The sequence below is a fragment of the Populus nigra genome, chromosome 14, assembly GCF_951802175.1.
Source record: "Populus nigra chromosome 14, ddPopNigr1.1, whole genome shotgun sequence".
Classification (NCBI taxonomy): Eukaryota; Viridiplantae; Streptophyta; class Magnoliopsida; order Malpighiales; family Salicaceae; genus Populus; species Populus nigra.
This window is the reverse complement of record NC_084865.1, coordinates 2,290,312-2,303,588: the sequence shown is the minus strand read 5'-3', so window position 1 is coordinate 2,303,588 and position 13,277 is coordinate 2,290,312. Positions and strand designations below refer to the sequence as shown.

Genomic DNA, 13,277 nt, shown 5'->3' with positions numbered 1-13,277 from the left:
TTTCATTATAGTCAATACCCTCCTCTTGACTGAAACCCTTGGCTACCAACCGAGCTTTATGCCTAGCGATAGAACCATCCGCATTCTTTTTGATTCTGTAGACCCATTTACAGCCAACAAGATTCTTGGCAGGTGGGAGAGGCACCAAGTCCCAAGTACCTTGGGCATGAAGAGCATCAAGCTCTTCCCGCATAGCAGACTGCCATTCAGGAATGGTGGAAGCAGCCTTGAAAGAATGGGGTTCAACCTGAGAAGAAGCAACAAACTGTACAGAGGCAGAGTAAGCCCTTTTTTTGGAGATACCATTCTTAGACCTGGTGGTCATGGGATGAAGATTTAGTGGTGAAAGAGGTAAGACCACACATAGATTCTCAGGCTGGAAGTCAGGATCAACAGGGAGAGGGGACTGTGTAGATGACAGAATGGGCAGAGGCAGAGACAGTGTAGGCTGTGAGGAGGAACTGTGAGATAGTGCAGACTGAGAAGAGGAACTGGAAGACAATAGAGGCTGAGATGTAGCCGCTGGAGTAGGAGGAGAAATAAGAGGGAACACAGTGGGATGTAGACAAGGAGATGAGGAAGTGGAAGGGGATACAGGAAGCACATGTGAGTAAGGAAACATGGATTCATCAAATAGAACATGTCTAGTGACAAAGAAACGATTTGTGCAAATAGAAAAACAAATATACCCCTTATACTGACCTGCATACCCCAGAAAAATACAAGTGGAAGTCTTAGGCTGAAGCTTGTTAGAATTATAAGGCTTGAGTAAAGGAAAACAAGCACAACCAAAAATTCGCAAATGATGAACAACCGGTGGAGAACCATAGAGCAGGAAATATGGTGAGTTGTGTTGAAGAATTTGACAGGGCATTCTATTAATCAAATAAATGGAAGTAGCACAAGCATGAAACCAAAATTTCGGAGGTAAATGGGTAGTTTGTAATAGAGTGATGGCTGTTTCTAAAATATGCCGATGTTTACGCTCAGCAAGGCCATTTTGTTCCGGAGTGTAGGGACAAGACATTTGATGGATAATACCCTTGGTAAGGAGGTAATGTTTGAATTTATTACTAAGATACTCACCACCCCCATCACTTTGAAAGACTCAAAGAGTAGCAGAGAATTGAGTAACTAAGAAGGTATGAAAGTAAACAAAAATGGAATAAACCTCTCCTTTATTGATCATTGGAAAGATCCAAGTAAATCGAGTACATTCATCAATGAAGCTAACATAATATCTGAAACCTTCAACAGATACAGTGGGAGAAGGCCTCCAAACATCACTGTGAATGACCTCTAAAGGGTTAACAGATTTAACTGCCGGATAAGGAAAAGGAAGTTTGGCAAGTTTACCTTCTAAACAAGTGGTACAAACAAATTTGGATGTGTCTGAGGTGAAAGAAATCTGGGATTGTTTTAACATGGCAGAGGTGACTGTGTTAGAAGGATGACCAAAACGCTTGTGCCAAAGACTTGTGTTGACCTGTTTACCAAGATAACAAACCAGATTATTTGGAAAGAGAGACTGTGAAGGAAACGAAAAAGAGAAAGGAATAGGATATAACCCAGCTCTACACAGTCCCTTGAGGAGAACATTCCCCGTGATTTTGTCCTGAATCCAAAAACCAAAAGCATCACAAATAAAACGGCAGTTGTTATCTTTGCACAGCTTATAAACCGATAACAAGTGTTGAGAGAGTTTTGGCACATGCAAAACTTGCTTTAATTGTAAGGAGCAATGAGGAACATCCAGAGTAGAGGAACCAATATTAGAAATGGTCAAACCTGAACCTCCTGCAGTGGTAACAGTATCAGCTCCTGAGAAAGGTGCAGCCAAATTAAGTTGAGCCAAATCAGAGGTCATATGTGTGGTGGCACCAGTATCAGCCACCCAAAATTGTTCTGGAGGAGAAGGAGATGGGAACGCAGCATGCATAGCACTAAGGTTACTAGAGGGAGGCCGGCCTTGATAGCTGAAATTACCTCGATGATAACACTGAACAGCAGTGTGCCCAAATTTCCAACAAATTTGACATTGAATGGAAGAGGCAGAATTAGGAGGCAGAGTGTGACGCTGATAACAATCAACAGCTACATGACCTTTCTTAGTGCAAATTTGACATGTAGGAATGTCAATGCCAGGACCAAGAATACCAGGGTGAGACGTAGGTGGAACCTGATAAGGACGTGGACTGAACTGATACTGATGACGTCCTCTGCCACGTCCCTTAAAGTGAGATCCCCGATTGCCAAAGTATCCACCATTGGAACCATGAAATCCATTGTTATGACCATTAAATCCTCCATGGAAACCAGGAGGTGGAGCAGACTTGGAGCTTGAAGGATGAGAATGAGAGTTACCTTCATCAAGAACAAGAGCTTTGCCAGGAGATACTTGATGTTGAGCCATCATTGCAGGAACAAACGAAGCAGCAGAATAAGTTTGCTCAAGAGTAGCTTCTTCAGCCAGCAATTGAGACCGAAAATCTTTAAGAGATAACACGTTGTCTCGGCCGCGAACCATACACCGAAAGGTGTTATAATCAGAAGGAAGACCATTGAGAGCTAAGATGACAATGTCATCATCTTCAAAATAAACCCCTGCTGCAGAAAGATGATCCCGAGCATCTTTGATTTTTTGCAAATATTGAGTCACAGTATCGGACCCCTTCTTGATGGTTTGAAGCTCACTTTTCATCTGAAAAATCCGTGCCTTAGAGATTGTGGAAAATCTATCCTTCAGTTGAATCCACATGTCATGAGAGCTAACACATCCAATAACGTAAGAGATTGCAGTTGAAGAGAGGGTAGCAATAATCAACTGCATCAATGCCCGATCATGCATTTTCCAAATTTTGTAATCATCAGTTTCAGCACCTTCAACATCAGAGGCTGCATCAAACCGATGTGGACACTTTGTTGATCCATCAACAAATCCTAAAATACCATGACTCTCCAGTAGAATTTGCATTTGAAAGTTCCAGATGAGGTAATTTGTGTCATCCAATTTAACGGTTACTGCTGTTGAAACTGTAGGAAGTAAAGAGGTAATGGGAGATTGGATGATCTGTAGTTGAGAAGTTGTTACCATTTTTGAAGTTCAAGCGACAGAAGATGAAGAGAATCACAGGTTTGAGAAGAGTGTTTGAAGAGAAGTCTTTCAGTTAGACAATATATCAAACAGATGATAGGCAGATCATTATTATGGAATTTTTTTGGTTGAATATGGTGATAATAACGCCAGAAACAGAGATTAGAAGTAGAGAAATCACAAGCTCACAAGATACTAACAATCCTAAGCTCTGATACCATGAAATCTAGCAAGAATTGATACAGAGATGAACAAGAAGCAAAATAGAAGTAGGGAAAGATGCTGCTGTAATGCAGAGGAAGAAGAAAAATGTCTATGTGTTTTATTCACTTAATACGTTCCCAGCACTGTTACATTCATTTTATATCAACAGAAGATGAGAAGCTTGGTTACGTTTTCTACTCAACTGTAACAGAATTCATTAACTGCCTAACCATATTAACAAACTCGCTAACCATTATATTCTCTATTCTCTTTGACAGGTGGCTGAAGCAGAGGTGGCTGAAGCAGAGCATTTGTTATCTTGACATTAATGGGTAACTATCAGTACATCACCGGCCCGCGTATAGGGGAGCCGGAATCCCCAACAATTTCTCTATTACGGCACGGCAACAAAAAAGTCCTTGGGTAATTATCCATTTTCATCTGTTGCATTGTTATCTAATGAATCCAGTTTAACGGTGTCTTTAATACACTTAGGGATATTGTCTCATGGGTGGACTAATTATGAAGAGATCTGTTGGAGCAAGTAATCGAAGGAGGAAAACAGAGGAAATATGCTCCCCTAGTGCCATGTGCCATTTAATTTAAAAAATATATAAATTCATTGTATATTTATCCCATAGATATATTCATTTTATGTTTTTGTTCTTATCCTTTTAACCAAACAATTTTTTTTGGTATCTGTTTTTATTTTTATTTGTTCGGCGATACTAATCAAACGTTGTACAAAATTAACTCGAGGAACAGTGTAAAACCAAAAAAATGGCAGCTGAAATACTTAGACTGTAAGCTTTGAAATACTGTCTCATGGGTGGAGTAATTATGAAGAGATCTGTTGGAGCAAGTAATCGAAGGAGGAGGAGAACTATTCACAACCGGAACAAAATTAATGATCCCTTCCAAATTCTTTGAGCTGGTTAATTATCAGGAACTAGGTAACGGGAAAATGCTAGTACCTAGAAAGTCATTATCAAATTCATATAGGATTTGAATGTTCAGTTTGACCAAATTTCTCGTGTATACCCACAATTAAAGCAATTGAATTTCCCAAAAAATCGTCTACTTTCAGTATCGTGTGTGTGGATATACTAGAGAAAAGTCTGTGTTGTCTTAATTATCCAATTAATTAATTAAAGACAATAAAACAAGGGTTGGTTGGAGCATACTATTCATTTTGAACAATTCCTAGTTTTACTGCTGGAAATTATCAGACAATGAGGAATACTCAACTCTTCATGCTCTTGCTACAGCTAACCAATCCTTTTCAGATTACTAGTCCAACCCAAGAAAAACTGTATTAATGTCTTGAAGTTTCTCGCAACGCCATAAGATTTTGCACTCTGTGCAGTTTCTTAAAGCTCCTCTAGTCTCACAGCTAGAAATTAGTTGATTACTTTGCAAGGAATTTCGCAATAACTTGGTTAAATCTTTGCATTGTTTGGCAATGTTTCGAAGTCTTGAAACATTAGTAAGATTTTAACTTGTATATATCTGCTATTTTAGAGTATATTGCTTTGGCTATTCATTATATGACATTTTTAATATATTTTCGATAATTATCCAAAAAAAAACTTCCTATTTTATATTCTCTTTTCAATGCGGATCCTCCCACGTTTCCTACTAAAAAAAACACGTTTCCCTTAACTTATATCTACTCTTAATGTTTGTTGTTGGATAGAAGTAATTAAGCACTCATTCCCATTCCATAAAGATAATTCTCTAATTAGAGCACAACAGCAAAGATCATAGATAACTAAATTGAATTATTTGATTATGTTTTTAATTCAAGTACTAGAATTTAGTTCTTAATTTCAGCGAGTGATCGTCAAATACCAAGTGTTCTACACCTTCCACCTTCCATTTCATGATATCCACCTGAACTATATACGCTAAAGTGGAATGTTGATGGTTTTTCTTTTGGCAAACGTGGTCCTACTGTTAATGGAGGGGTTCTTCATGACCATGGTGACTTTGTGATGAGTTATTTATCTGCACATGTGGGAATTAAAAATTTAAATGAGGCTGAATATTTGCTTCTTGTTATTAAAGTGCTTGAATTATCTTCTTCATTGGAGGATTTTTCCTAAAGAAATTTCATCTTTCAATCTGATTATAAGTGAATAGAATATGTAGTATTGTGGCTTGGATCTAATTATCCCATGTCGTGATGTGGTGTCTCCAATATATTGTGAAGGTTTTTCGTGCTTAATACGGCCTCCATTCTATGCTTCAGTTTTGATTCACAGTTTTGAATGTCTTTGTGGGTTTATAGTATCACAGCTCCAGAGATTTTTTATATCGGTCATGGTGTTTGCAATTTTTATTTTTTTTTTAAATTTCATCACAGGTGTTGTTATGCTTATTCTTTTATATATATAAGATAACTAAATTGAATTCTAAGCATCAAGAAAGATCTCCATTTATTTCCTGATATTACAATGACACCAAGGCACTTATTCTTCTTTGGAGAATAACTTAGGCGCTTCTAAGTATAAAATGATTTATTTGTACTATTACAATGCCAGAACGTCATCTACTTATATTTTGCAAAGGAGAAGAACTCAAGCCCTTCTAAAGCTGAAAGGAAATGCAGGGCCATCTATGGTTAAGAACCTCGTTCCATTCTGTTCCAGAATACCTGCAATCCCACATCTTGGCCTCCCACAAGGTGGAGGAGTGTTGCATTCTGGGCAATAGCCAAAAGTATAGGGACCTGGTGCTTGATTACGGCTAATACTAAAGATGGCTGGTTCATCACCAATCACAATAAGTCTCCTTGTCGTCTCTGGGTCTTCCTCGCCTATACCCCATGTAGTATGTGAAACACAAATCGAAGCAGCTGAAAATGCAACAGTGAATTGAGTATTTTCAGTGATGACAGTCTCTCCAGAATTTCTTGGGGTGAAGATGACTGGAAGGCCTTGAACATTACCAGGACCAATAGGAACCTGACCAACATAAGATGGACAAGATCCATTGCGAGTCACTAGAGTTAAACCACCAGCAACATCAGTTACAGCAGGATCTACATAGTATTCTACCCCTCTTGTAACAGGGTTTCCATCAGTATCAAGCACAGGAGGGCCCTGAGCCAAGCATGATATAGCCATCAGTAGACAAATGAAGCTCAAACCTCTAATCAACCCCAACATGGCTGCCTGTGTCAAACAACAAAATTAAATTGTACGAGCTTAGTTATCAACCTTGAACTTGATGAGAAATTGTGTAATTGTAATGTCTTTGCACTTTGTGGTCTATGCATGGTAGCTAGATTTTTATAGGAAATCTGGCGCAGGCAGGCATGCGACTTTTCTACAAGATATCACAAAGTAAGCACGGCAACGAAAAGTCCATTTGTCTATCCTAATCAATCACTGCTTTTACCGACTTGATAAACCTTTGCATCCTACCCTTTTAATTATGTGTACATGGATAGCCGAAAAATTCAGATATTTGAAGTTCCAATTTCTGAAAAGATGAGTAGAATGATAGACAATGAGAGTAAAATGACTATTAATTCGCTCAAATCTATCCCTTCTACGTGAAAAAGGTTCTAATTAGTCCATTGCTAGCTCTTAACCCATCCCTCAACCGCCATTTATGATAAATAATATTTTGCTGGGTACTGGCTAAATGTGTTCGTCTACCAAATAGGAGCCAATTAGGCAATGAAGTCTTACAAGAAATCCATCACAAAGTCAATAGGGGTTTTGTACTTGGGAACGAATTTTAATTGAGAACTAAATTTAATACTTTTGGGCAAATTGTGAAGGGAGAGGCTTATATATCTTCATATTTGACTCAGCATCACTTCTCAAAATTATACTACACACCAACACGCTTTCCATGACGATGCTCCCTCAAATTCATGAACTTCTAGATAAATTTTCTAATACGTGATATATAGATAACAACCTAAGAAATTCAAAGACGACAAACATCCTTTAAAAATAGCACCTCCAAATCATATATTATAAAATTCTAGCTCCTAACTTGGCATACTATTTTTGCTATCGAGACTTTTCTTTCACTGCAATTTGGAATTAATTAGAATTGATCGATGATGTCTATTGTGTCTTGCGTCTCCTCTAATCATCAATATATATATATATATATATATATATATATATATATATATATATATATATATATATATATATATTGTAGGATATGGCATGAAAATATACTAAACTTGACCGATAAAAAGGATGAAAAAGCTCCTGCAAACACACACTAAACACTCAAGAATTCAATATCTCATACTCTGCAATATAGATATAATAATTAGTATATATACATATAGATACATTGTTGCTACCCAATTTTTGACCCATGTTTTAATAATTTTTTAGAAAAAATCCAAAAATAGTGAAAAGCATTGAAAACCCAAAAAATACATTTTTAATACATTTGCATCGTTTTTAGCATTGGCAGCGTCGTCTAAAAAAGAATTTAAATTTTCAAAGGTCTTTCGAACGCGTTCAATTTTTAACGCTTTAATTTTAAAATCATTGATTTTCCTCATTTGAGTCGACGTTGATATTTGCTCGCTTTCAAAAATACAAAAAAAATAAGAAAAATCAAAATTTACAAAAAAAAAAAGAGGAAAAGAGAAGGAAAGGAAAAGTTGAGGGACTAATTTGAAAACCTAGCAAAACTTTTCCTATAAATACCATGCTAAAACTGAATTTTGAGGGGGGGTAATTTTGCAATTAAGGGGGAGGCAACACAAACCACAAAAAACCCTAAAATTTTCCCTAAACCTATCTCCTGTACAGGGAAGCCGCCGCCCCCCTTGATTTTGGCTGAAAAGCGGAGAGCCCCGCTACTTCCTTTGATCTTCTTGAAGCCGCCGGCTCCCCCCTGGTGATTTCGGCCACTCTCCCCCTCACCAGACTCACGGACCAGCTAAGACCTTCCCTTTCCCATAGCCGGCTATTTTCCCCTGCCAAAAGACCTCACCAGACCTCTCCCTCACAGAAACAAGCCGCCGTCTGGCCAGCCCCCCACCCCCCTTTGGTTTTTTATCTTCTCCTCACAGCTCCCTCAACTGGACAGCCGCTCTCCGCCATCCTCTCATCTTCCCCAAGCCGCCAGCCCCCTCCAGGATTTTTCATTTTTTTCTTCCCCACAACAGCTGACCGAAACCTCTAGCCTTCCACCGTCTCCTCCTCCCTTGCCCTCTGCCAAACGGACACAAGGCCACTTCCCCTCTGCCTCTCTCCCTCTCGGCCGCTCCTTTTTTTTCTCCAGCCAGAACCGCTGCTGGAACCTTCCCCCCTCTGACCTGATTTTTGTTTCTTCCTCCCCCCGGATGTATTGATTTCCAGCCCCATCTCCGGCCACTACACTTCTCTCCCTTGACCCAGAAGAGCTGCTGCTCGAAAATCTCCATCTTCCCTGCAAAGAAACAAAACCCCGCCGCTCATATCCTCCTCTCTCAGCCCCCCACGGACAAGCTCTATTCCTTGGCCAACCGTTCCCCAGCTCTGACTGACCTCTCTCTCAGCCGACCCACCGGCCTCCCTCTCCGGGTCAACGAACAGACCCGACCACAGCAGCCGGCCACAGACTCGATCTCCTCAGCACCGCCATTGGGCTCCTCCTTCAACCGACCTCGAGTGGCGGCCCGAACACAACGGCACCAACAGATCAGCAGCCATCCTTCCTCCTTTTGCCAGCTACCAGAAGCGGAGGGGAAGACAAGAAACCCACAGAAGAGCCAATCTGCAGATCTAAAGGAGAAGAGAGAGGCAGATCCCAAAAACCGTGAAAGAAGATTGAAGCAGTTGCTTTTTGCGTTTTATGTGGCTTTGCAGGTCATGGTTGTCACCGCCGGCGAGGAAAAGAAGAGGGGAAGAAGTCGATCCAGACACCCCCTGTTGCTGTGTTTTTCTGTGGCGGCGCGTGAACCCACGCGCCGCCAGTCACGGTGGCGCGTGGGAAGACGCGCCGCCGCTGTTCCCATGCCCAGAAATCCTGCTGAACACTGTTCAGGCTTCTAGAAGGTGTTCCCTGTAAATTCCAGATTGTTTTGGGGCTGTTATTGTAATTTTAATGTAATTTTTTGTTTATTTGTTTTGAAATTGTATTGTGTACTGTGGATGTAAAAAAAAAGAAAAGAAAAGAAAGAAAAATAAAACAATGATAGAAAAAGAGATTGTGTGTGTTTGTGTATTTTTTTTTATGTATGTTATTGAATCAAAGAAAAAAAATGAATTTAATATTTTAATTTATATGCACAAATATCTAAAGGACAGATAAAAATCATGTTGTATTTCTCATAAAAATGTAGAACATGTATCTACATATATTTTGGGAACCAATAACTGATTTATCAAAGCCTTAGAATTGGGTTAAAATTTTATTTTTAAAAACACATCAAGTCCACGAAGCAGCTTACCTCAGGTAGGGTGCGTTAGGGGTGCTAATACCTTCCCTAACCACAACCAGTCCCTTTCCTGTGAATCTCTGACAAGACCAGTACATCAGGTTTCCTAGTAGCCCTCAATAAATTACTAGGTGGCGACTCCAACGAACCAATCAAATCAAACAACAAACGAAAAATCGCCAGCCAATGCCGCGCGGATTTTTTCAGACGTGCGACAGAATGGCGACTCCACTGGGGAAGGTATTGTTTTCAACTTTATTGGACTAAGCTTTGTGTTTTTGATGTGTTTAAATTCTCTGCTTTTGTCTTATTTTTTTATTCATGCATTGTATAGAATTGTTTCATGCATCACATATTTTGATTTTTTAAAAGCACACACAAGCTTCGGGTTAAGAGGGGGACTAGCAGCTTACCTTACGACTTTTAGTCAAGGTTTAAGTTTGTGTAAACCCCAACTCTTCGTTGAGTGCTTAGACTGGTAATAGTTGGACACGTGCCATCTCATTGCCTACAAGCCCCTATATTGCCTACAAGAGGGTGATCACTGGGACAACAAGAGATCCTTTTTAGAGACCAAGTAGTAAACCTACCTTTTGTCTCACTTAAAAAGATTAGAACCTGCCTTTAGGAAGTGTGCTCTGTATATATTGTTTTGCATCAGGGCAAACCCTTCTTGAAGCATCTTGAACTCAAGACTTTTGGGTGACCCAATGGCCGTCACTCAGAAAATTTTCATTGTAGAGTTTGGGGCAAAAATCAAGATTCTTGTTTCATCATACAAGAGCTACGACCATATGTCACCCCTCGAAGGGCGAGTTCATCATATAGTTTTACATGTTCATACATATATCATGCATATACCGGGTTGAAAGATAGGTTTCCCCCACACAAGTTGTGCTACACGTGAATGAAGAAAGATGATAGAAACGAAGAAAGTTGTCGGGGAGAGGCTCATTGTCAAAAGAAAGTTGAGAGTATCAGAGGTGAAGTAGCTAGAATCAGATCTGCTTGAACAAGTGTAGAGCATCAAAGGGAAATGGAATATCTACACAGTCTTCTGTGGGAACACTGCTTGTCCATGTCCCATTGAAGTTACACCTCCTCTTTTCAGTCCTGAATAATTGCAACAATGCCTTTAGTCATCAGCTAATGACAACCTTTGTTCTTGTTCAGTTGCACTGATAATTATTCATCGCCTCCATATCTGCTAATGGAACCAAATAACTACTAGCTTCTGTACATGGTGCATTAGCCTTCTTTGAAGTTACCCCAACTGTGAGCTCAATTCCAGTTCAGCAACACAAAAAAAAAACCAAAAAAAAAAAACCAAGATTAGACACTGAACTTCTACGTTGCAGAGCTCTCTCTGTGGAGATTTGTTTTTGGATCTGCCAGTGGGGAATGCAAGAGGGGGTGTAGTAGTTTCATATGCTTTGAAACTTTCTCCCACCAGTGGCACCAACAAAACATTGTAGCGGGCAGAAGAGTCAGACCTAATCTGAAAATATTAGCAGTCGTCAAGCTTCAATGTGGCAGAGCTCCCTCTACAAAAATCTGTTTATGGCTCTGCAAGTTGGGAATGCAAGAGGTGATTTATTAGTTGCATATGCTATAAAAATCTCTCATCAGTTTCAGCCCAAAGACACTGTGGCAGGTTGAAGAGTCAGACTTGATAAAAAAAAAAACATGAGTAGACATCAAATTTCTATGTGGCAGAGCTCTCTCTGTAGAGATTTGTTTGTGGATCTAAAGTGGGGAATTCAAGAGGGGATGTAGTAGTTTCAGACAATGTGAAAATTTATGCCACCAGTTTCAGCACTGAAATACTGTAGTAGGCAGAAAAGCCAGACCTGAGCTAGAAAACAGGGGCAAATATAGAACTTCACCGTGGCAGAGCTCTCTCTGCAGAAATCTGTTTGTAGCTCTGCAAGTGGGGAATCCAAGAAGGAATGAAGCAGTTTCAGATCATTTATAATTTTCTCCTACCAGTGTCAACATGAAAACACAGAAGTATAGAGAAGAGACATGCCTAGACTGAAAAAACATGAAGAAGACTGAAACTTCCACAGAGCAGAACTCCCTCTACAGGTGTCTGTTTGCTGCACCGTCAGTGAGGGATCAAAGAGGAGACAAAGGAGTTTTAGATTCATCAGGTTCTCTTCCAATAAAGACAATGCGTGATTCCACACGTCGGCAGTGGCAATGCTGCAAGTTTCTAGGCGCTGCCAAGATTACCTAGCTGGTGGAAGTTTTCCAACAACCCTCAACCAACCACAACAACATGGGAAGAATGACATGATGTTGTGAAGATCATCGAAAGCATTGAGCGAGCTATGAAGAAGTGAAGGATTGGAGGTTTTGTCGTGGATTCCAGAATTGTGAAGAGAGTTGAATCAGAAGACGACTCTCAATTGAGAAACCGCAGTTATTTTGCCTAGTCAGGTCATTTCCATAACATCAATTGCTCAAATGTCTTTGCCAAGATTGACATCCCTCTACCACTTAAGTTTATCGACCAGCATCTGCCAGATTCTAGAATATTGCCTGACTCCGACAAATCCCCTGCAACCACCATTTTCTAGGTGGTATAATCCAGACAAGAAATGTGATGTCATGGTGGGGTCCTCGGCCATTTCAGTTGAACAAATACAAGAGTTTCAAGAATCGAGCTCAATTCGTGAAAGATGATGTCATCGATCATTTTGTCACCAGATCATCCTCAGAATGACGAGTGATCAGAATTGCTAGGCAAAACACAGATATTGCCAAAGAAGCTGATCTAAGAAGGGGTTAAACTGTCAATCATTTTTGTTTTGGATTTTTGCCCTTCTGCATTTTGTTTTGGATTTTTGCCCTTCTGCATTTTGTTTTGGGGTCACATCTCACCCTTCAACGAAACATGTCTTCTCTTTGTCTTCTTGTTGTTTTGAAATCAAGCGATGTTTCTTTCAAAGGCTATTTTGAAAAAATATTTTTGATCAAACTCCAACATGCAAAGTTTAATCCGGAACATTAAAAGTATTTTGATTGCAAAAATGACTCGATGCCTGAAAATGACATGAGGTGACCAAATAATTTTGAACTCATACCTCTTGAAACTGAGCCACGCACCATATAGCTAAGTTTAGTAGTATGCATAATGACATGTAGTGGATTCAGTAGTTATGGACTCGTGAATCATGATTCTTACAAGTCCAAATCATTACACTGGACAAGGTCAAAATTTATCGGTTCTAACCGACCTTGCTTGAAATGAGAAAAGGCCATTTTTGATATCCCTTCACTTTCTAAAGATTATATCCCTTGTAGTCCCATTTTGAGCCTGGTAAGATATTTTCTTTCAAAAAGAAACCCTGACTAGGATCACACCCCACACTGGGGGCAATGAGAGATATGTCATTGGGAAGGATGAAGACACTGATAGAATCAATGATAAAAGAAAGGCTTAGAATAAAAGCCCAATGATTGAGAAAGGGAGAACAAGAAAAGCCATAGATTGAGGGACATCCAAGAAAACTTTGAGGAAGGTTATGAAAAAGAAAAAAAAAAGTGGAAATGAAGGAGAATGCC

General features: G+C 39.6%; 1 protein-coding gene across 1 annotated transcript; it reads right to left on the bottom strand.

Moving 5' to 3' along the window:
• Positions 1 to 5,705: 5,705 nt before the first annotated feature.
• LOC133672440 (kunitz type trypsin inhibitor 104-like) lies at positions 5,706 to 6,550 on the bottom strand. Its single transcript, XM_062092855.1, has one exon. It carries the CDS (start codon positions 6,466 to 6,468, stop codon positions 5,878 to 5,880), a length of 591 nt encoding a protein of 196 aa, XP_061948839.1. The 5' UTR covers positions 6,469 to 6,550; the 3' UTR covers positions 5,706 to 5,877.
• Positions 6,551 to 13,277: the final 6,727 nt, after the last annotated feature.

What these genes read in the sequence shown, in the direction of transcription:
- LOC133672440 (XM_062092855.1), bottom strand. Translation starts at nt 6,468, where the DNA reads ATGTTGGGGTTGATTAGAGGTTTGAGCTTCATTTGTCTACTGATGGCT.